This window comes from Chlorocebus sabaeus, chromosome 16 (genome assembly GCF_047675955.1).
Source record: "Chlorocebus sabaeus isolate Y175 chromosome 16, mChlSab1.0.hap1, whole genome shotgun sequence".
In the NCBI taxonomy this organism is placed as follows: domain Eukaryota; kingdom Metazoa; phylum Chordata; class Mammalia; order Primates; family Cercopithecidae; genus Chlorocebus; species Chlorocebus sabaeus.
The window spans coordinates 63,256,895-63,278,857 of NC_132919.1; the positions used below are offsets into that span (position 1 = coordinate 63,256,895).

Here is a 21,963-nt window from a genome sequence, read left to right on the forward strand (position 1 = left end):
CACCACGCCCGGCTAATTTTTTGTATTTTTAGTAGAGACGGGGTTTCACCGAGTTAGCCAGGATGGTCTCAATCTCCTCCTAACCTTGTGATCCGCCCGCCTCGGCCTCCCAAAGTGCTGGGATTACAGGCGTGAGCCACTGCGCCCGGCCCCTTTGTCCATTTTTAAACATTGTTTCGTTGCTATTGAGTTGTAGGAGTTTCTTATATATTCTGGATATTAACTCCTATCAGATATATGGTTTGAAAATATTTTCTCCTATTCCACAGGTTGCCTTGTCACTCTATTACTTCTCCTTGTCTTTCTCTGTTTTTTTTTTTTTTTTAAGACAGGTCCTCATTCTGTCACCCACGCTGGAGTGTGGTAACAAGATCATAGCTCACTGAAGCTGTGGCCTTGGACTCAAGTGATCCTCCTGAGTAGCTGGGACTACAGGCATGTACCACTGTGCATGGCTAATTTTTAAAGTTTCTGTAAAGACAGGTCTCACTATGTTGCCCAGGCTGGTCTTGAATTCCTGGCCTCAAGTGATCCTCCTGCCTCAGCCTCCCAAAGTGTTGGGAATACAGGCATGATCCACTGTACCCAGCCTGTTACCTCTTTTTAAGTACTAAAAATACTGATGCCAAATACTGATGACTCATCTGCCATAGAAATAATATTAGTCTTTGTTTTTTACTGAACTAATAAAATTCATTAAGCATTGTGTTGGCATGTTCTTATACATTATCTTACTATCTCTGTTCCTTTAGTTCTTTTCCATTACATGTTCTATTTCATTGTCCATCTGGCAGTGTCTATTCTGTAAAAAATTTTTTTTTAGCTTTTCTTAAGTATTAACAGAGTTAATTTTAAAGGTAACAAATTGTAACTTATTTTCTTCAAAATTGCTTTTAAATGTTGGTAATTTCTATTCCTGCATACTAACTTTAACAAGGATGCTGGCAATGATGACTGTAAGACAGAGAAATGACATGATTCTGAGCTACATTTTAGAAAGATTACTTTGGCAGCCAGGCATTAGACTGATTAGAGACAGGAAGACCAGAGAAGCAGAAAAGATAACTGTTGAGTCCTTGGCTTGATACTGGGGTGATGAAATAATCTGTACAACAAACCCCTGTGACACACGTTTACTTATGTAACGAACCTTCACATGCACCCTGGAAACTAAAATAAAAGTAAAAAAAAAAAAAAAAAGAAAAAAAGAAAACAACAACAACAACAACAACAAAAAAGAAGAAGATAGAAAGACCAGAGGAGGGAGGCAAGTTAATTAGCAATATGGAGAATGGAGAATATAGAAAGAATGTGAGAAACTCTGTGAGAGCTGGACCTTCAGGGTCTGGTCCTGACTGGATATAGGAGATAATGTAGATGGTGACTCAATGCTGATTCCAAGATTTAAAGCTCAAATGAAAGGAAAACTGAGGTACTATTAAGGAAGAGAGGAGTCAAAGCTGGTTTGGGTGAATGAACCATCAGGTATCCTCTCTGACCACAGCTCCTGCTGAAATATTCAACAGTCTTTGCCATCTCCAATACCGCAGAGTACAGAGTATCTACCATAAGCCAATGTACTGCTATGATTGTATTACTGATTGCTTTTTATATTATGTTGTCTACGACATAGTTTCCTTATTACCACTACTTAAAGAGTTGTGAGGATTAAATAAGAATATGTTTAAAGCTCTAAGCACTGTGCCCACAAAGAGTAAACTCCAGTAAATGCATGCTATTACTTTTATACCTTTTGAAGAGTGTCTCACTGTTAACATTTGTCTTAGTGTTTTACAAAGTCCATCGCCTTCTATTAATGGGGGGATAAAAAAGGAGGAAGGTTTATTTTACTCTGAAAAAATTCTTACTTTGAATCTTTGAATAACTTGCATATTAAATTTCAGCTTTCTGACATTGGTCTTATGGGAAAACATTTGTTGAGAAAAATCTGGAGTCACTGCTGAGTGGAATTTTCAGAAACGGAACAAAGATCTTTGGAGAACATTTAAAAAAAAAAAAAAAAAAAAAAAGGGAAAACCCAATTCTCCCAGAGGTTGCCGCTTTTTTATACATTTCCTCACATTTAATACCTCAAAATGTAGACAAAACACAAAACAGTAAAGCTTTTAAAATAGGAAATACTTGATAAAATATTTATAACTATGTCAATACAGTTGTCTTAAGTTTTGTGCTCTTAGAGTGCTGGCTTTTAAGGTGATATACAACATTTATTTTTGGGAATATCAAAACTGGCTATTTTAATTCATTGAAATTTAAGATAAAACATTTTGAAGTGAACTCTCATTGATGAAATAGGCTTTCATTGTGGCCCTACAAATGAAATAATCTGGTTCTGTAATTTTATGAGTATCTGGGGAAGTTATTTCACAAGAAACCTTTTATATACTACAAGATTAAAAAACTTAGATCATTTTACTGAATTACAATTTTTTTTTTTTTGCAAAGTGTTATCTAGGTAAATTTATTGGCATTGTGGTTACTTTAATAGACCTAGTCACTTTTGAGGAAGCTTATTCTTTAATTTAGATCAAAACATCAAAATGGCTTAAGAGTATTTTTCTTTACTGCACTCAAGGCACTTTAAAATATTTTCAGTGAGATATCTTGCAGAGTTAGATGTCAAGATGAGAGTTTTGTTCATGTTACTCCACAGTCTTTCTTTAAAGTAAGTATATGAATATTAGAAGATTATGTGGTTTATAAACTCTTCTCTTTCTCAAAGGTTATTTTTCTCTTGCAGGTCTTGTGGAAGAACTTGTCATGTATCAGCTACTGTTAAGGTTTTCAAACTTTAACAAATAAGGCTGGTTTATTAGATTTGTGCACGTCTAGAGTGACTTTAATCAATTATTTTAAATTATTTTCTTATAGAGTGACTTCAATAAGTAGAGGTTTGCTTTAAAAAAAATCACAACCAGACTACTCCAAAAAGCACAGACTAGTATCTAGCAGACATTCAAGGACATTTTCAAACTTTTAGGTACTCTGCAGAAGAGCTGGTTGGGGGTGAGGGGAACAACCTCATACAACTGAAACTTAACAATCTACCATATAATATTTAGTATAGGAAGTTATGTGCATGCAACCTTATCCTTGGGTTTTGAATCTACTTAAGAAGAAAATTTAACCTTACTTGTAGGGATGAAATAATGAACAATGAGGCAGAAAAGACTAATGGAAATATTCCCTTGCAAATGTGAGAGCCAGCCAGGCAACGATCAAGATGACTAAGCAACCTCAGGGATGTGTGACTCAGTAGGCTAATGTAAGAGCATTTAGCTTCATGACATGCATCTTAGTCATCTTCATAAAGGATTCATTGTTTCAGAACAGTACGGGACTCATAAATGGTGTGAAGCACGATTTGATAAAAATCAAATTTATTGCTTTGATAAAACCAAGTTAACTGTGGCAGGGCCAATTTCACATAAATTCTGCCAATGAATCAGATGATCATTTCTACATATGCCCTCCAATCTAGTGTCTATTAAAGTAGCTAATAACTAAACACAAAGCCTCTGAATGGCCTTTTATATAACGAGATTTAGTGAAAGTTCTAAGGAACCAGCATATATTGAGAAATGAAGTTTTAATTAGCAATATATAATTTCTTCAAGTAGAAGAGTGTGGTTATAATTTAATACCAGGCAGGTTAAGGTCTCAATATTAATAATTTGTTGTTAATTTAACGCAAGTAGCTACCATTCGAAGTCACTAGGCTAGAATTTGCTTTCTATATTTTAACTCCTCCTGGTTCCCTTTATACAACCCATCATAAGATTTATTACATTTATCCATAAAAATAAACTATTTCTTCCTTCCTTGTAATAGGCAGCAAACCTAGTTTCTATCTTTCTCTGTGGAATGAGAGCTTTCATTACGATGATCAGAAAGAGTGGACATTTTCAGGTGGATAACTTTTAGCATAACTCCACATTAACATAATGGTGATTAAATTAAAAAATATGGAGAGGCGGAGCAAGATGGCCGAATAGGAACAGCTCCAGTCTCCAACTCCCAGCGCGAGCGACACAGAAGACCGGCGATTTCTGCATTTTCAACTGAGGTACTGGGTTCATCTCACTGGGGAGTGCCAGACGATCGGTGCTGGTCAGCTGCTGCAGCCCGACCAGCGAGAGCTGAAGCAGGGCGAGGCATTGCCTCACCTGGCAAGCGCAAGGGGGAAGGGAATCCCTTTTCCTAGCCAGGGGAACTGAGACACACAACACCTGGAAAATCGGGTAACTCCCACCCCAATACTGCGCTTTAAGCAGACAGGCACACCAGGAGATCATATCCCACACCTGGCCGGGAGTGTCCCACACCCACGGAGCCTCCCTCATTGCTAGCACAGCAGTCTGTGATCTACCGGCAAGGCAGCAGCGAGGCTGGGGGAGGGGCGCCCGCCATTGCTGAGGCTTAAGTAGGTAAACAAAGCTGCTGGGAAGCTTGAACTGGGTGGAGCTCACAGCAGCTCAAGGAAACCTGCCTGTCTCTGTAGACTCCACCTCTGGGGACAGGGCACAGTAAATAATAACAAACGCAGCAGCTCTGCAGACGCAAACGACTCTGTCTGACAGCTTTGAAGAGAGCAGTGGATCTCCCAACACGGAGGTTGAGATCTGAGAAGGGACAGACTCCCTGCTCAAGTGGGTCCCTGACCCCTGAGTAGCCTAACTGGGAGACATCCCCCACTAGGGGCAGTCTGACACCCCACACCTCACAGGGTGGAGTACACCCCTGAGAGGAAGATTCCAAAGCAAGAATCAGACAGGTACACTCGCTGTTCAGAAATATTCTATCTTCTGCAGCCTCTGCTGCTGATACCCAGGCAAACAGGGTCTGGAGTGGACCTCAAGCAATCTCCTACAGCTACAACCTACAGCTGAGGATCCTGACTGTTAGAAGGAAAGCTATCAAACAGGAAGGACACCTACACCAAAACCCCATCAGTACATCACCATCATCAAAGACCAGAGGCAGATAAAACCACAAAGATGGGGAAAAAGCAGGGCAGAAAAGCTGGAAATTCAAAAAATAAGAGCGCATCTCCCCCGGCAAAGGAGCGCAGCTCATCGCCAGCAACGGATCAAAGCTGGACAGAGAATGACTTCGACGAGATGAGAGAAGAAGGCTTCAGTCCATCAAATTTCTCAGAGCTAAAGGAGGAATTACGTACCCAGCGCAAAGAAACTAAAAATCTTGAAAAAAAAGTGGAAGAATTGATGGCTAGAGTAATTAATGCAGAGAAGCTCACAAACGAAATGAAAGAGATGAAAACCATGGCACGAGAAATACGTGACAAATGCACAAGCTTCAGTAACCGTCTCGATCAACTGGAAGAAAGAATGTCAGCGATGGAGGATCAAATGAATGAAATGAAGCGAGAAGAGAAACCAAAAGAAAAAAGAAGAAAAAGAAATGAACAAAGCCTGCAAGAAGTATGGGATTATGTAAAAAGACCAAATCTACGTCTGATTGGGGTGCCTGAAAGTGAGGGGGAAAATGGAACCAAGTTGGAAAACACTCTTCAGGATATCATCCAGGAGAACTTCCCCAACCTAGTAGGGCAGGCCAACATTCAAATCCAGGAAATACAGAGAACGCCACAAAGATACTCCTCGAGAAGAGCAACTCCAAGACACATAATTGCCAGATTCACCAAAGTTGAAATGAAGGAAAAAATCTTAAGGGCAGCCAGAGAGAAAGGTCGGGTTACCCACAAAGGGAAGCCCATCAGACTAACAGCAGATCTCTCGGCAGAAACTCTTCAAGCCAGAAGAGAGTGGGGGCCAATATTCAACATTCTTAAAGAAAAGAATTTTAAACCCAGAATTTCATATCCAGCCAAACTAAGTTTCATAAGTGAAGGAGAAATAAAATCCTTTACAGATAAGCAAATGCTTAGAGATTTTGTCACCACTAGGCCTGCCTTACAAGAGACACTGAAGGAAGCACTAAACATGGAAAGGAACAACCGGTACCAGCCATTGCAAAAACATGCCAAAATGTAAAGACCATCAAGGCTAGGAAGAAACTGCATCAACTAATGAGCAAAATAACCAGTTAATATCATAATGGCAGGATCAAGTTCACACATAACAATCTTAACCTTAAATGTAAATGGACTAAATGCTCCAATTAAAAGACACAGACTGGCAAACTGGATAAAGAGTCAAGACCCATCAGTCTGCTGTATTCAGGAGACCCATCTCACACGCAGAGACATACATAGGCTCAAAATAAAGGGATGGAGGAAGATTTACCAAGCAAATGGAGAACACAAAAAAGCGGGGGTTGCAATCCTAGTCTCTGATAAAACAGACTTTAAACCATCAAAGATCAAAAGAGACAAAGAAGGCCATTACATAATGGTAAAGGGATCAATTCAACAGGAAGAGCTAACTATCCTAAATATATATGCACCCAATACAGGAGCACCCAGATTCATAAAGCAAGTCCTTAGAGACTTACAAAGAGACTTAGACTCCCATACAATAATAATGGGAGACTTCAACACTCCACTGTCAACATTAGACAGATCAACGAGACAGAAAGTTAACAAGGATATCCAGGAATTGAACTCATCTCTGCAGCAAGCAGACCTAATAGACATCTATAGAACTCTCCACCCCAAATCAACAGAATATACATTCTTCTCAGCACCACATCGTACTTACTCCAAAATTGACCACGTAATTGGAAGTAAAGCACTCCTCAGCAAATGTACAAGAACAGAAATTATAACAAACTGTCTCTCAGACCACAGTGCAATCAAATTAGAACTCAGGACTAAGAAACTCAATCAAAACCGCTCAACTACATGGAAACTGAACAACCTGCTCCTGAATGACTACTGGGTACATAACGAAATGAAGGCAGAAATAAAGATGTTCTTTGAAACCAATGAGAACAAAGATACAACATACCAGAATCTCTGGGACACATTTAAAGCAGTGTGTAGAGGGAAATTTATAGCACTAAATGCCCACAAGAGAAAGCAGGAAAGATCTAAAATTGACACTCTAACATCGCAATTAAAAGAACTAGAGAAGCAAGAGCAAACACATTCGAAAGCTAGCAGAAGGCAAGAAATAACTAAGATCAGAGCAGAACTGAAGGAGATAGAGACACAAAAAACCCTCCAAAAAATCAATGAATCCAGGAGTTGGTTTTTTGAAAAGATCAACAAAATTGACAGACCACTAGCAAGACTAATAAAGAAGAAAAGAGAGAAGAATCAAATCGACGCAATTAAAAATGATAAAGGGGATATCACCACCGACCCCACAGAAATACAAACTACCATCAGAGAATACTATAAACACCTCTACGCAAATAAACTGGAAAATCTAGAAGAAATGGATAATTTCCTGGACACTTACACTCTTCCAAGACTAAACCAGGAAGAAGTGGAATCCCTGAATAGACCAATAGTAGGCTCTGAAATTGAGGCAATAATTAATAGCCTACCAACCAAAAAAAGTCCAGGACCAGATGGATTCACAGCTGAATTCTACCAGAGGTACAAGGAGGAGCTGGTACCATTCCTTCTGAAACTATTCCAATCAATAGAAAAAGAGGGAATCCTCCCTAACTCATTTTATGAGGCCAACATCATCCTGATACCAAAGCCTGGCAGAGACACAACAAAAAAAGAGAATTTTAGACCAATATCCCTGATGAACATCGATGCAAAAATCCTCAATAAAATACTGGCAAACTGGATTCAGCAGCACATCAAAAAGCTTATCCACCATGATCAAGTGGGCTTCATCCCTGGGATGCAAGGCTGGTTCAACATTCGCAAATCAATAAACATAATCCAGCATATAAACAGAACCAAAGACAAGAACCACATCATTATCTCAATAGATGCAGAAAAGGCTTTTGACAAAATTCAACAGCCCTTCATGCTAAAAACGCTCAATAAATTCGGTATTGATGGAACATACCTCAAAATAATAAGAGCTATTTATGACAAACCCACAGCCAATATCATACTGAATGGGCAAAAACTGGAAAAATTCCCTTTGAAAACTGGCACAAGACAGGGATGCCCTCTCTCACCACTCCTATTCAACATAGTGTTGGAAGTTCTGGCTAGGGCAATCAGGCAAGAGAAAGAAATCAAGGGGATTCAGTTAGGAAAAGAAGAAGTCAAATTGTCCCTGTTTGCAGACGACATGATTGTATATTTAGAAAACCCCATTGTCTCAGCCCAAAATCTCCTTAAGCTGATCAGCAACTTCAGCAAAGTCTCAGGATACAAAATTAATGTGCAAAAATCGCAAGCATTCTTATACACCAGTGACAGTCAAACAGAGAGCCAAATCAGGAATGAACTTCCATTCACAATTGCTTCAAAGAGAATAAAATACCTAGGAATCCAACTTACAAGGGATGTAAAGGACCTCTTCAAGGAGAACTACAAACCACTGCTCAGTGAAATCAAAGAGGACACAAACAAATGGAAGAACATACCATGCTCATGGATAGGAAGAATCAATATCGTGAAAATGGCCATACTGCCCAAGGTAATTTATAGATTCAATGCCATCCCCATCAAGCTACCAATGAGCTTCTTCACAGAATTGGAAAAAACTGCTTTAAAGTTCATATGGAACCAAAAATAGCCCGCATCTCCAAGACAATCCTAAGTCAAAAGAACAAAGCTGGAGGCATCACGCTACCTGACTTCAAACTATACTACAAGGCTACAGTAACCAAAACAGCATGGTACTGGTACCAAAACAGAGATATAGACCAATGGAACAGAACAGAGTCCTCAGAAATAATACCACACATCTACAGCCATCTGATGTTTGACAAACCTGAGAGAAACAAGAAATGGGGAAAGGATTCCCTATTTAATAAATGGTGCTGGGAAAACTGGCTAGCCATAAGTAGAAAGCTGAAACTGGATCCTTTCCTTACTCCTTATACGAAAATTAATTCAAGATGGATTAGAGACTTAAATGTTAGACCTAATACCATAAAAATCCTAGAGGAAAACCTAGGTAGTACCATTCAGGACATAGGCATGGGCAAAGACTTCATGTCTAAAACACCAAAAGCAACGGCAGCAAAAGCCAAAATTGACAAATGGGATCTCATTAAACTAAAGAGCTTCTGCACAGCAAAAGAAACTACCATCAGAGTGAGCAGGCAACCTACAGAATGGGAGAAAATTTTTGCAATCTACTCATCTGACAAAGGGCTAATATCCAGAACCTACAAAGAACTCAAACAAATTTACAAGAAAAAAACAAACAACCCCATCCAAAAGTGGGCAAAGGATATGAACAGACATTTCTCAAAAGAAGACATTCATACAGCCAACAGACACATGAAAAAATGCTCATCATCACTGGCCATCAGAGAAATGCAAATCAAAACCACAATGAGATACCATCTCACACCAGTTAGAATGGCGATCATTCAAAAGTCAGGAAACAACAGGTGCTGGAGAGGATGTGGAGAAATAGGAACACTTTTACACTGTTGGTGGGATTGTAAACTAGTTCAACCATTATGGAAAACAGTATGGCGATTCCTCAAGGATCTAGAACTAGATGTACCATATGACCCAGCCATCCCATTACTGGGTATATACCCAAAGGATTATAAATTATGCTGCTATAAGGACACATGCACACGTATGTTTATTGCAGCACTATTCACAATAGCAAAGACTTGGAATCAACCCAAATGTCCATCAGTGACAGATTGGATTAAGAAAATGTGGCACATATACACCATGGAATACTATGCAGCCATAAAAAAGGATGAGTTTGTGTCCTTTGTAGGGACATGGATGCAGCTGGAAACCATCATTCTTAGCAAACTATCACAAGAACAGAAAACCAAACACCGCATGTTCTCACTCGTAGGTGGGAACTGAATAATGAGATCACTTGGACTCGAGAAGGGGAACATCACACACTGGGGCCTATCATGGGGAGGGGGGAGGGGGGAGGGATTGCATTGGGAGTTATACCTGATGTAAATGACGAGTTGATGGGTGCAGCACACCAACATGGCACAAGTATACATATGTAGCAAACCTGCACGTTGTGCACATGTACCCTACAACTTGAAGTTTAATAATAATAAATTAAAAAAAAAAAATTAAAAAATATGAACCCCAAAATAATTTAAAAAAATTTTTTTTTGAGAGTCTGTTGCCCAGGCTGGAGTGTAGTGGCATGATCTTGGCTCACTGTAACCTCCACCTCCTGGGTTCAAGCGATTCTTAAGCCCTCAGCCTCCTGAGTAGCTGGGACTACGGGCCCACGTCACCATGCCTGGCTAATTTTTCTATTGTTTTCTTTTTTTTAGTAGAGATGGGGTTTTACCATGTTGCCCAGGGTGGTCTCAAACTCCTGACCTCAGGTGATCCCTCCGCCTCAGCCTCCCAAAGTGCTGGGATTACAGGCGTTAGCCACCATGCCCAGCCTAACTTTAAAATTTTAAGTTAAAAACTTTATTAGTTAAATTAATTCAAATTAATATGTATCAAAGACATGAGGTTTTGGGACTAGAAAAGGCGTTTGTAGTAGGTTAGCTAGCTATATACTCTGTACTAGCACACAATCTTCTATGACTTTTATCATCAGCATTCAAGCTCTTGGAGGGTTGACAGCTAGGAATCTATTAAGTTGCTGCAACAAAACTTTGGACAGTAGACTCATATGACCTCTCCCTTGTTGGGCCAGGTTTCTGGAAACATCAATTTTTGTTGAACAGTTGTTCAAAACAGCTGTCTTGAAGAGTGAAAAAAAAAAAAAAAAGGACTTTTTACTAATGAAGCAATGTTGATGTTAATATCCCACTTGGAGATGTTATCCCAACAACTTCTGCTTCAGCTGTCAAAAGACTACCATTATCATCATACAACCGCAGTTACTATTAAGGCAACTGGTAAATGAATTATGCCTGTACTCTTAAACCATGTTCATGAATAACATGTAACCAGCTCTCAAACTACGCATTTTTGCACTTTTGTAAATAGACCGTATGGACCTTGAGGCATAAAGCTTATCTTCAATTACAATGACATCCTCTAAACTATTTTTTTTTTAAATTATATTTTAAGTTCTAGGGTACATGTGCACAATGTGCAGGTTTGTTACATATGTATACATGTGCCATGTTGGTGTGCTGCACCCATTAACTCAACATTTACATTAGGTATGTCTCCTAATGGTATCCCTCCCCCCACCCCCTCCCCACAATAGGACTCAGTGTGTGATGCTCCCCTTTCTGTGTCCAAGTGATCTCATTGTTCAATTCCTACCTATGAGTGAGAACATGCGGTATTTGGTTTTCTGTTCTTGCGATAGTTTGCTGAGAATGACGGTTTCCAGCTGCATCCATGTCCCTACAAAGGACACGAACTCATCCCTTTTTATGGCTGCACAGTATTCCATGGTGTATATGCGCCACATTTTCTTAATCCAGTCTGTCACTGATGGACATTTGGGTTGATTCCAAGTCTTTGCTATTGTGAATAGTGCTGTAATAAACATACGTGTCCATGTGTCTTTATAGCAGCATGACTCATAATCCTTTAGGTATATCCCCGGTAATGGGATGGCTGGGTCAAATGGTATTTCTAGTTCTAGATCCTTGAGGAATCGCCACACTGTTTTCCACAACGGTTGAACTAGTTTACAGTCCCACCAACAGTGTAAAAGTGTTCCTATTTCTCCACATCCTCTCCAGCACCTGTTGTTTCCTGACGTTTTAATGATCGCCATTCTAACTGGTGTGAGATGTATCTCATTGTGGTTTTGATTTGCATTTCTCTGATGGCGAGTGATGATGAGCATTTTTTCATGTGTCTGTTGGTTGTATGAATGTCTTCGTTTGAGAAGTGTCTGTTCATATCCTTTGCCCACTTTTTGATGGGGTTGTTTTTTTCTTGTGAATTTGATTGAGTTCTTTATAGGTGCTGGATAAACTAGTGGTTTTAAAAGTGTGATCTGCAAAATCACCTGGCAGGTTTAAGACATGGCTTGCCAGCCCCACTCTCAGAATTTCTGATTCAGCAGGTGTGGAATGGGGCTAAAGAATCTGCATTTCTGAAAACTTCCTAGGTAATGTCACTACTGCTGGTCCCAGGACTGCACTGTGAGAGCCACTGAACTCGCCTACTGCAATAGTCTCAGTGAGAGGCAGTACTGAAGGAGGTGAAAAGTAGTTGGATTTGGGAGCTCTCTGGAGGTGTAGAGCCAACAAAACTTGTTTTTAAACATTGTGATCCTAAAATAAAATAAAAGCGTCATCTGGAGATCCCTAGATTCTTGAGATATGTTCTTGGAGTTTGCAAAGTCAAAACTATATTTATAGCACTAAGAGGTTATTTGCCTTTTTCCACTCTCATTCTTTCACAAGTGTACAGTGGAATTTTCCACAGCTGACATAACTTTAACATGTAATGGGTCTATTATTTACAAAAAATGAATAAATGAATATTTCAACAATCCCTATTATTATTTTAAAACATATTATTTTAACAAAGTAATATTTAATGTATTATTTTTAATTTCTAATATGATAATATCAATTTATTCCATATAAATTTAAGATCAATAATTTCTTTTTAAAATGAGACAGGGTCTCCTTCTATCACCCAGACTGGAGTGCAGTAGAGCAATAAAGGCTCATGGCTCACTGCAGCTTTGGCCTCACAGGCTCAAGTGATCTTCCCACCTCTACCTCCTGAGTAGTTAGGACTACAGGTGTATACCACCCTGCATGGCTATAGACAGTCTCTATACTTGAAATCAGTCAGTCAATAAACTTAGTTATCTACTGGGTACACTACAGTGTATATAAGCACTAACTACTATCTCTAGGATCATTTAAAACCAGAATTGTGATTAAAAAACTATTTCAGAATAAAATACCTAGGAATACAGCTAACCAGGTAGGCCAATTATATCTATAAAGGAGAACCACAAAACACTGCTCAAAGAAATCAGAGATGACACAAACAAATAAAAAAAAAAATTCATGTTCGTGAACAGGAAGAATCAATATTGTTAAAATGGCCATACTGCCAGAAGTAATTGGTAAGATTCAATGCTATTCTTATCAAACTACCGACGACACTTCACAAAACCAGAAAAAAACTATTTTAAAATTCATATGGAACCCATATGAAAGAGAGCCCAAATAGCCAAGGCAATCCTAAGCAAAAAGAACAATGCTGGAAGCACCACACTACCTGATTTCAAACTATACTACAGGACTACAATAACCAAAACAGCATGGTACTGGTACAAACAGACACATAGACCAAGAGAACATAATAGAGAACCAGAAAATAAGACTGCACACCTACAACTACCTGGTCTTCAACAAAACTGACAAAAACAAGCAATAGGGAAAGGACTCCCTATTTAATAAATGGTGCTGGGATAACTGGCTAGCCATATGCAAAGATTGAAACTGGATCCCTTCCTTACACCACATATAAAAATTAACTCAAGATGAATTAAAGACTTAAATGTAAAACCCCAAACTATAAAAACCCTGAAAGACAACCTAGGAAATACCATTCTGGACATAGAAATGGGCAAAGATTTCATGATGAAGCCACCGAAAGTGATTCCAATAAAAGCAAAAATTGACAAACAGGATCCAATTAAACTAAAGAGCTTCTGCACAGCAAAAGATACTATCAACAGAGTCAACAGACAACCTACAGAATGGGAGAAAATTTTGCAAACTATGTCTCTGACAAAAGTCTAATACCCAGCATCTACAAGGAACTTTAAATTTAAGAAATTTAATTAATTAAATTTAATTTGTTAAGAAAAAAACAGACAATCCCATTTAAAAAAATGGACAAAAGACATGAGCAGTCACTTTTCAAAAGAAAACATACATGAAGCCATGATGAAGAGCTCAATGGCAGAATGCACAGACACAGGGAGGGGAACATCACATACTGGGGCCTGTTGGGGGATTGGGGAGCAAGGGGAGGAACAGCATTAGGACAAATACCTAATGTATGCAGGGCTTAAAACCTAGATGATGCATAGATAGGTGCAGCAAATCACCATGGCACATGTATACCTATGTAACAAACCTGCATGTTCTGCACATGTAACCCAGAACTTAAAGTAAAATTATTAAAAAAAAAAAAAAAAAGGAAAAGAGCTCAATGTCACTGATCATTAGAGAAATGCAAATCAAAAGCACAGTAAGACACTGTGAGACACATAACAGTCTGAAAGGCTATTAATAAAAAGCCAAAATATAACAGATGCTGGCGAAGCTGTGGAGAAAAAGGAAGACTTATACACAGTTGGTGGGAGTGTTTTCCACAATCAGTTCAAACATTGTGGAAAACAGTGTGGTAATTCCTCAAAGACCTAAAAACAGAACTGCCATTCAATCCAGTAATCCCATCACTGGGTATACACCCAAAGGAATATAAATTGTCGTCATAAAGACACATACATACATATGTTCACTGCAGCACTGTTCACAATAGCAAAGACACGGAATCAACTTCAATGTCCATCGATGGTGAACTGGATAAACAAAATGTGGTACATATACACCATGGAATACTATGAAGCCACAAAAAAGAATGAGATCATGTCCTTTGCAGGAACATGGATGAGGCTGGAGGCTGTCATTGTTGGCGAACTAATGCAGGAACAGAAAACCAAATCCCGCATGTTCTCACTTATAAGGGGGAGCTAAATGATGAGAACACATGGACACATAAAAGGGAACAACAAACACTGGGGCCTACTGGTGGGAGGAGGCAGGAGGAGGGAGAGGATTAGGAAAGATAATGAATAGATACTAGGCTTAATACTTGGGTGATGAAATAATCTGTACAAGAAACCCCCATGACTCATACCTATGTAACAAACCTGCACATGTACCCCTAAACTTAAAAGTTAAAAAAAAAGCTGTTTCACAGAACTTGTTGGAGTACTCCTTTAAAATGTGGAAAGATATACCTCTGTTCTAAAGTGGAAAGATAAACCTTAATGCAGACTAAAAAAGATTTTCAATCATTTTATTACTTTTTTGGGGGTAGTTTCATTTTAATCAAAATCAGAAGAAAAATATGTCAAACTGAAATATGACTGCAATTTGTACATTCCTTTAAATAAAATTAGAAAGCATGATGTGACATGTTTTTAACAATTATTCCAGGAAAACAAATCTGATTCTTTTTCTGAAATAAAGTACAACATTGTGGATATAATAATCACAAATTATAAAGGCTTGCCAAGCAGGTCTGCAGAAACATAAGGAAAGTTTATCTGGCCAAGTTAGCTTTCCTTTCTTGATAATGTGTTTTAAGTTGTATCCTAAGCCATACAATTCATTTGTAAACAATAATCAAGACATGTTACTTTTTGAGAGAAGATTATTGTTTAGAGACTCTAAATTCTGAAAATTCTGAGTCAAAGTTATTACCAGTTTTAGCACACTTTACACTGCTAAGTAAACACCTTGCTTCTTATGGCTCAATGTACCCAGCTGGATGGCATGTTCTAACCATTTACACTGCTAAAAGAAAGGTCTTGAAAAATAAAGATGACTTCAAGGAACTGAAATACTAACATCATAGCATCTTCATCAATGGACAAACTCCAGCTTAAACATTAATGTAAACAATAAGTTAAGACATTATTTGCAGGGAATATGAAACTAGTATTTTTAGAAATTCATTATTCAGGTAGAGCCCTTCCTAAAGATTTAGGTAAGCTTTGGGAAAATCTCTGAATGTGCTTTTGTTGTTTCACTGAATGTTTCAGCTGAAGATCAATGTAATGGAAAATATCTTTGTTGCATTCCAGGTAAAACTGGTATTTGTAAACATCAAGCTCACCAGAATGTATCTGTTAAACACCTTATTAAATCTTCAGATACTAGAAGCAGATAGGTGCTATTACATATCAACAGAACTCAACATAAAGGTTTCTCAAAAATTTCACTGCTGAAATCTGTCAAATAATTTTGTTTTCTTTTTTTTTTTTTTTTTTGAGACGGAGTCTCGCTCTGTCGCCCAGGCTGGAGTGCAGTGGCGCAATCTCGGCTCACTGCAAGCTCCGCCTCCCAGGTTCACGCCATTCTCCTGCCTCAGCCTCCCGAGTAGCTGGGACTACAGGCGCCCGCCACTGCGCCCGGCTAATTTTTTTTTTCTATTTTTAGTAGAGACGGGGTTTCACCATGATCTCGATCTCCTGACCTTGTGATCCGCCCGCCTCGGCCTCCCAAAGTGCTGGGATTACAGGCGTGAGCCACCGTGCCCGGCCAATTTTGTTTTCTATATAGTATAACATCTATTATTCAATGGTTAGTAAAGCAGAAAATAAAGTCAACAATGTCAGTATGTTTTTTAGTAATGAGATGCAAGATGATGCCAATGTGGCAGATTTTCAATCAAATCTGAAGGTCCATATAGATCAGTAGTTCTGTCCAATCTTGTTTATCACGGCTGTGCATTCCGGTCGGGGGGCAAATAAATTATTTGGTCGCTTGATCAAATTTATTCAGGCTTTAGATGTAATCAATCTAAAATAGTGCTTGATATATTTCCATTTTCTGGACTGTAAATACACAGTTGCATATGCCATGCAACTGGTATATGGCAAACTGAAGAACTGGCAAGCACGATGAACAAAAGGACTGGGAACTAAAAGTATGACTGAAGTTATCCACTAACTGCTGTTGATGGGAAGTATGGTAATTGTTGTAATACAATCAATTATTTTATGCTCCTATTTGCTTAGCCATCACTGAAAAACTGTTAGCACAATGATGTCTACAGTGGACAGTGGACACATACAAATTCCTTCCCGTGGGAATTATGCATGTGGCACTATACTGCTTAGAGTAGGGAATAGGACAACCAGTGAGGAAGAGAGCTAAAGAAAGTTGAAAATAATCCGTAAGATAAAATCAAAAACACACTTTTGGTAGAGACAGAGATTGCTAACATACCAGAGAAAGGAGACTATCTGTTAAAAGTTATCAGAGACAGTTTGGTTCATTTTGAGCACACGAGAGAGACAGAAATACCAATAAGAGGCTCCTCAACTAGACCATCATTATAACAAAATGAAAATCTTTAAAAAGATCCAGTGCCAGCTTGCAGAAGCATATAGCATGCCACAAAGCAGGTAAGGCAACAGGTGCCTGAGTGAGAAAAGGATAGGTTATGTGAACTTGCTAGGCCAGGATCATAGGCACTTTCTAAAAGACCAAGATAATAAAAGTATTGCATGTTACTAGAAATGGCCACTGAAACAAAATGAAAAAAAAAATCCCTGGCAAAACACAGCTTGAGTATCCCTTATCTAAAATGCTTGGGATCAGAAGTGTTTTGAATTTCAGATTTTTTTGGACTTTGGAATATTTGCATATATATAACGAAAGATCTTGGAGATAGGACTTGGGTCTAAACAAGAAATTCATATGTTTCATGCACACCTTATACACATAGCCTGAAAGTAATTTTACTCAACATTTTTTGAAATAAAGTTTTCACTGTAACCCATCACATGAAGTTAGGTGTGTAATTTTCCGCTGTGGTATCATGCTGGCACTTGGAGTTTTGGATTTCAAAGCATCTTGGACTTTGGATTTTCGGATTAGGAATGCTCAAACCTGTACATGATGATCAGCACAGCTCACCTGCAATATTCACTTCTGAAATCCAAGATCTTAAAAAGGTAATTTCCCCCATTACCACAGCCCCTTTACATTTGTCTTCTTTCAGAATTTCGAGGAACTAATGCTTCCAAATGTTGATAATTATACAATGCCTGTCTATGAGGAGTACAATGTATTTGTGTTTATCTTTCTCTAGACTCAGCAGAAATGAACTGGTCACATGCTAAAATGATCATTTCACTTTTTAAGGGAGGTTTAAGTAAGTATGGGAATAGGAAACAAAGGAACTTTTTGGCTTTGTCCCATTTCCATCTGTTCCCGGGCATCCTTAAAGCCCTTCTGTGGTTCTAACCTCTTAAATCCTGCTGTGTGCGAGCACCACCCATACTCTGTCTTGGCATTCGTAGAGAGGTTCTCAAAGGTGTATGTCTCTGCTCATCCAGGTAAGCAAGGTCTTCCAAGTGGGCAGAGCTGGTGGCTGACAAGAAAGAAAAGTTTAGTTAGAATATTCAAGTTCAGAAAATGTCTTTCAGCTAGTCTGTATCTCCGGAACTTTGGAATCAGGGCTTACTCCAGCCAAAAAATATATATGCAAAATATGTAATACATATAAAACACATGTATTTTATACTTTTAAAAATCCAAGTAAGTGGTTTGTAAAAAATATTAACCCTTCGTTTCACTTGCTACTTTAAGACAGTACATAATAAACCTGTGCTTGCTAAGAGGTTCTATAACCTTAAACAGAGGGATTACATATTTCCTATTCAAAAAGCAAAACAAGCTAAGCAAATAAACATAAACCCTTACTTCATATAAGAGACAGATAATGGTAGATGTGGGATTTAAAATGAAAAACAAAATGCTAGTCCAAAAGCTTAAAATGCCATCTTGCCTCTGAATGTCTGGATCATGAAAACTGCAGAGACAGTAACAAAAAGGAAGTTTCTTTGTTATCAAAAGAAATAGTAAATGGGTTTTTACTAAAAACTGAGTGAAAGAAAAAATTAATTTTACAAAAAATGTTTCAAATTATAAGAAATACCAGAGTATCCATTTTATTGTTTGAAAATATTAGCTACCAGTGGCTCGTGCTAGTAATTCCAGGACTTTGGGAGGCTGAGGAGGGTGGATCGTTTGAGCCCAGGAGTTCAAGACCAGCCTGGGCAACATGGCGAAACTCCGTCTCCACAAAAACGCACAAAAAAAATTAGCCAAGCGTGGTGGTGTGTGCCTGTAGTCTCAGCTACTCAGGAGGCTGAGATGAGAGGATTGATTGAGATGGGAGGATTGATTGAGCAAGCCATGATCATGCCATTGCACTACAGCCTAGGAAACAGAGAGAGAGACCCTGTTTCAAACACAACAGCAACAACAAAAACACAAAAAAAGGAAGAAAATATTAGCTACCAACTTATTACTAACAACTGGTTTGAGTTGGTGAGAGTGAAAAAAAAACCCCTAAGATTATCTTTTCATGGCTGCTGGGCCTCAAATGTTTTGCCACCAAATACCTGGGGAGTATATTTCTGTATATGCGAAATTGTAAGATGTGTTGAGATTACATGGTCATTTGCCTCAAAGACTTTATCCAAAATTTTAATCAAGAAATCCAATTTTGCCACCAATGACATATACTACCTTACCTAATAGCTGATTATAAATAAGCTATTCAATATAAACTAAGAAGGAAAAGAGGAAGGGGAGACAGCTCAGAATTCCCTCAGCATAAGGAAACAAGAATTACGACAGTAAGTAAACTTACATCTCCAGCCTCATATATAAGTTGTTTATGATGATTGACATTGGGTACTGATATTCATTTGTTAACCTGTTCATTCACTTAACAAATATAACAAAATTGTTAATAAAAAAATGTCAGCACTGTGCCATAACAATACTTTTACCATAGTTTCTAATCAGTGTATAGGAAAGAAAAAAGATGAGCAAGGAAACATTTTACTAAAGAATGTAGCAGACAGCAGTCAAAAGAATATTTTATTAAAATTACTGGAATGGAATGGACCTTAAGGGTGTCCCATCCAACACCTGTGTAATGCTCAACTCTGTTATCTCTTTCAATGTAGTTGTATAGCTTATGCCTGAACATTTCCAACGGTGGGAGCACACTATCTCTTGATACACCATATTTAAACTTTGCATAACTCTTGTTATTAGCAATATGGTTCTGTTTCTCTACCTCTTACCCTCTCTTTCTCTTGATGGTACAGATGATTCTGCTTATATCAAAAAGAAGAAGGAATAATCTTTTAAAAAGTTTATTACTAAGGTGAAAAGAACTAAAAGGAACGAACATGTATTTATTAAACATCTGTAGTGTGCTGGGTAGTGTGTAACATGCTTTTCTTGAATTATGGCTTTTATTTTAAAGGGAAACAAAACAATCAGAAAGTGTAACAATGAAGACATTCTGTCCAGTCTCTTAAGAGAAATGCATGGGCTACTTGCCTGGAGAGATGCTTGGAAGATTCTTATGTCTTTTCTAAGAATCCCTATGGGTAATTTTTGGCCTCTCCCATATTAGGACAATAATATTAGGATAGTCTGAGCACAACTATTCCCCTACTTTTACTAAAACTATTACCACAAGTATCATCTCCCTTCCCTTCATAGATATTCTGAACATAAATATTACCTAAAACTTACTAAGTAGTTACAAAACATTAGTCATTATATGAATCCTTTGTATTAGGATATCCTACTTTTCACAGATACAGATTCCAATTCATATGTATTCCACAGCAGCTCTGAAAATGGGTCATTAATCCCAAACAGAGGCCACACCACTGGCCCAGGGAGACAAGTCAGTTGATTAAGAAGACTGATATAGATTGAGTATCCCTTCCCTGAAATACCTGGGACTAGAAGTGTTTTAAAATTTTGAATTTTGGGGGAGATTATGAAATATTTACATTATACTTACTGGTTCAGCATTCATAATCCAAAAATCTGAAATATGAAATGCTCCAATGAGTATTTCCTTTGAGCATCATGTCAGCACTCAAAAAGTTATGAATTTGGAGCATTTCAGATTAGGGATACTCAACCTATAACTGATTCTAAGCAGAAGCTTTCACCAAAAATCTTCCTCTGCACAAGGACTACATAGAGCTCAGAAACTGTTGCAACTATTGTAACAGAGTAAACTCTTGATATCATGACATTTAGGGTATGGTAAATATATTTGGGAGTGATGTTGGCAACAGGAGAAGGAAACGAATTCCTGTGTTTTTTGAGACAGTCTCATTCTGTCGCCCAGAATAGAGTGCAGTGGTGTGGTCATGGCTCACTGCAGCCTTGACCTCCCAGGCTCAGGGTCTCCTCCACTTCAGCCTCCCAAGTAGCTGGAACTACAGGCACACACCACCAAGTTCAGCTAATCTTTTAAAATTACTATTTGTAGAGACAGGGTCTCTCTTTGTTGCCCGGGCTGGTAATGACTAATTTGCTCTTTTCCTGTGCCTCTCCAATGCCAGCAAGCCACACACACTATTAGCAGCTTACTTTCCATATAATACTATAAAAATAGGTACTTTCTCAACACAAAAAGTTGAGAAATCTTTTAACTTTATACCATCTCCCCATATTCCTCAATTACATAACTTTAATATTACAATGAAGCTTTCAATCCATGTTCTCAACATTCAAGACACAATGATAACCCAGTTTCTCCTTGCAAAGGCAAGGTGAAACATTTTGGTGGCATTTTGCTTGGTCATAATAGTCCAACAAAGGCAGTGGAAGGGAGCTACTGATTATCTCTGTATTTGCTGCTCCCCAAAACATGCCCGTAGCAAACTGAAATACTGACCCCAGTCCTTCAGCCTCTCCTATATACACGCTCTTTCTCATCTGTCTTTGCAGTTCTCCCCACCAGACCTTGAATCCCATTTTGCAGTAATTCCCACTAGAGGTTTAGCACACTTCCCTGCCCTTGACTTTGGATTTGATCATTTGACTCGCTTTAACTAATGGTGTATTAGTAGATGTGATACAAGGAAGGACTTAAAATGTGTTTGTGGAATTAGGCTTGTCTTTTTTGGTTCTGCCAACACTATGAAAAAGTATGTCCAATTAGCCCACTGGTCCAAGGAGGACAGAATAAGGTGGATCTGGAGCCAGTCTCCAGCTTGGAGCCAAACCTAACCAAACAGCCTAGACCAATCAACCCTTAGTTAACCTGAGATGGGTGAGTAAAAATAAATGATTATGTTAAGCTGCTATATTTTTGGATAGTCTGTTACACAGCATTATTGTACCAAT

General features: G+C 38.4%; 1 protein-coding gene across 7 annotated transcripts in view; it reads right to left on the reverse strand.

Moving 5' to 3' along the window:
* TANC2 (tetratricopeptide repeat, ankyrin repeat and coiled-coil containing 2) overlaps positions 1 to 21,963 on the reverse strand; it is a 478,761-nt gene that overhangs the window by 158,002 nt on the left and 298,796 nt on the right. For all 7 annotated transcript variants that reach the window (XM_008012171.3, XM_037993758.2, XM_008012175.3 and 4 more), the window contains one exon: positions 18,032 to 18,157. In XM_008012171.3, the coding sequence (XP_008010362.1) occupies positions 18,032 to 18,157 (126 nt within the window). The remainder of the gene's footprint in view (positions 1 to 18,031; positions 18,158 to 21,963) is intronic.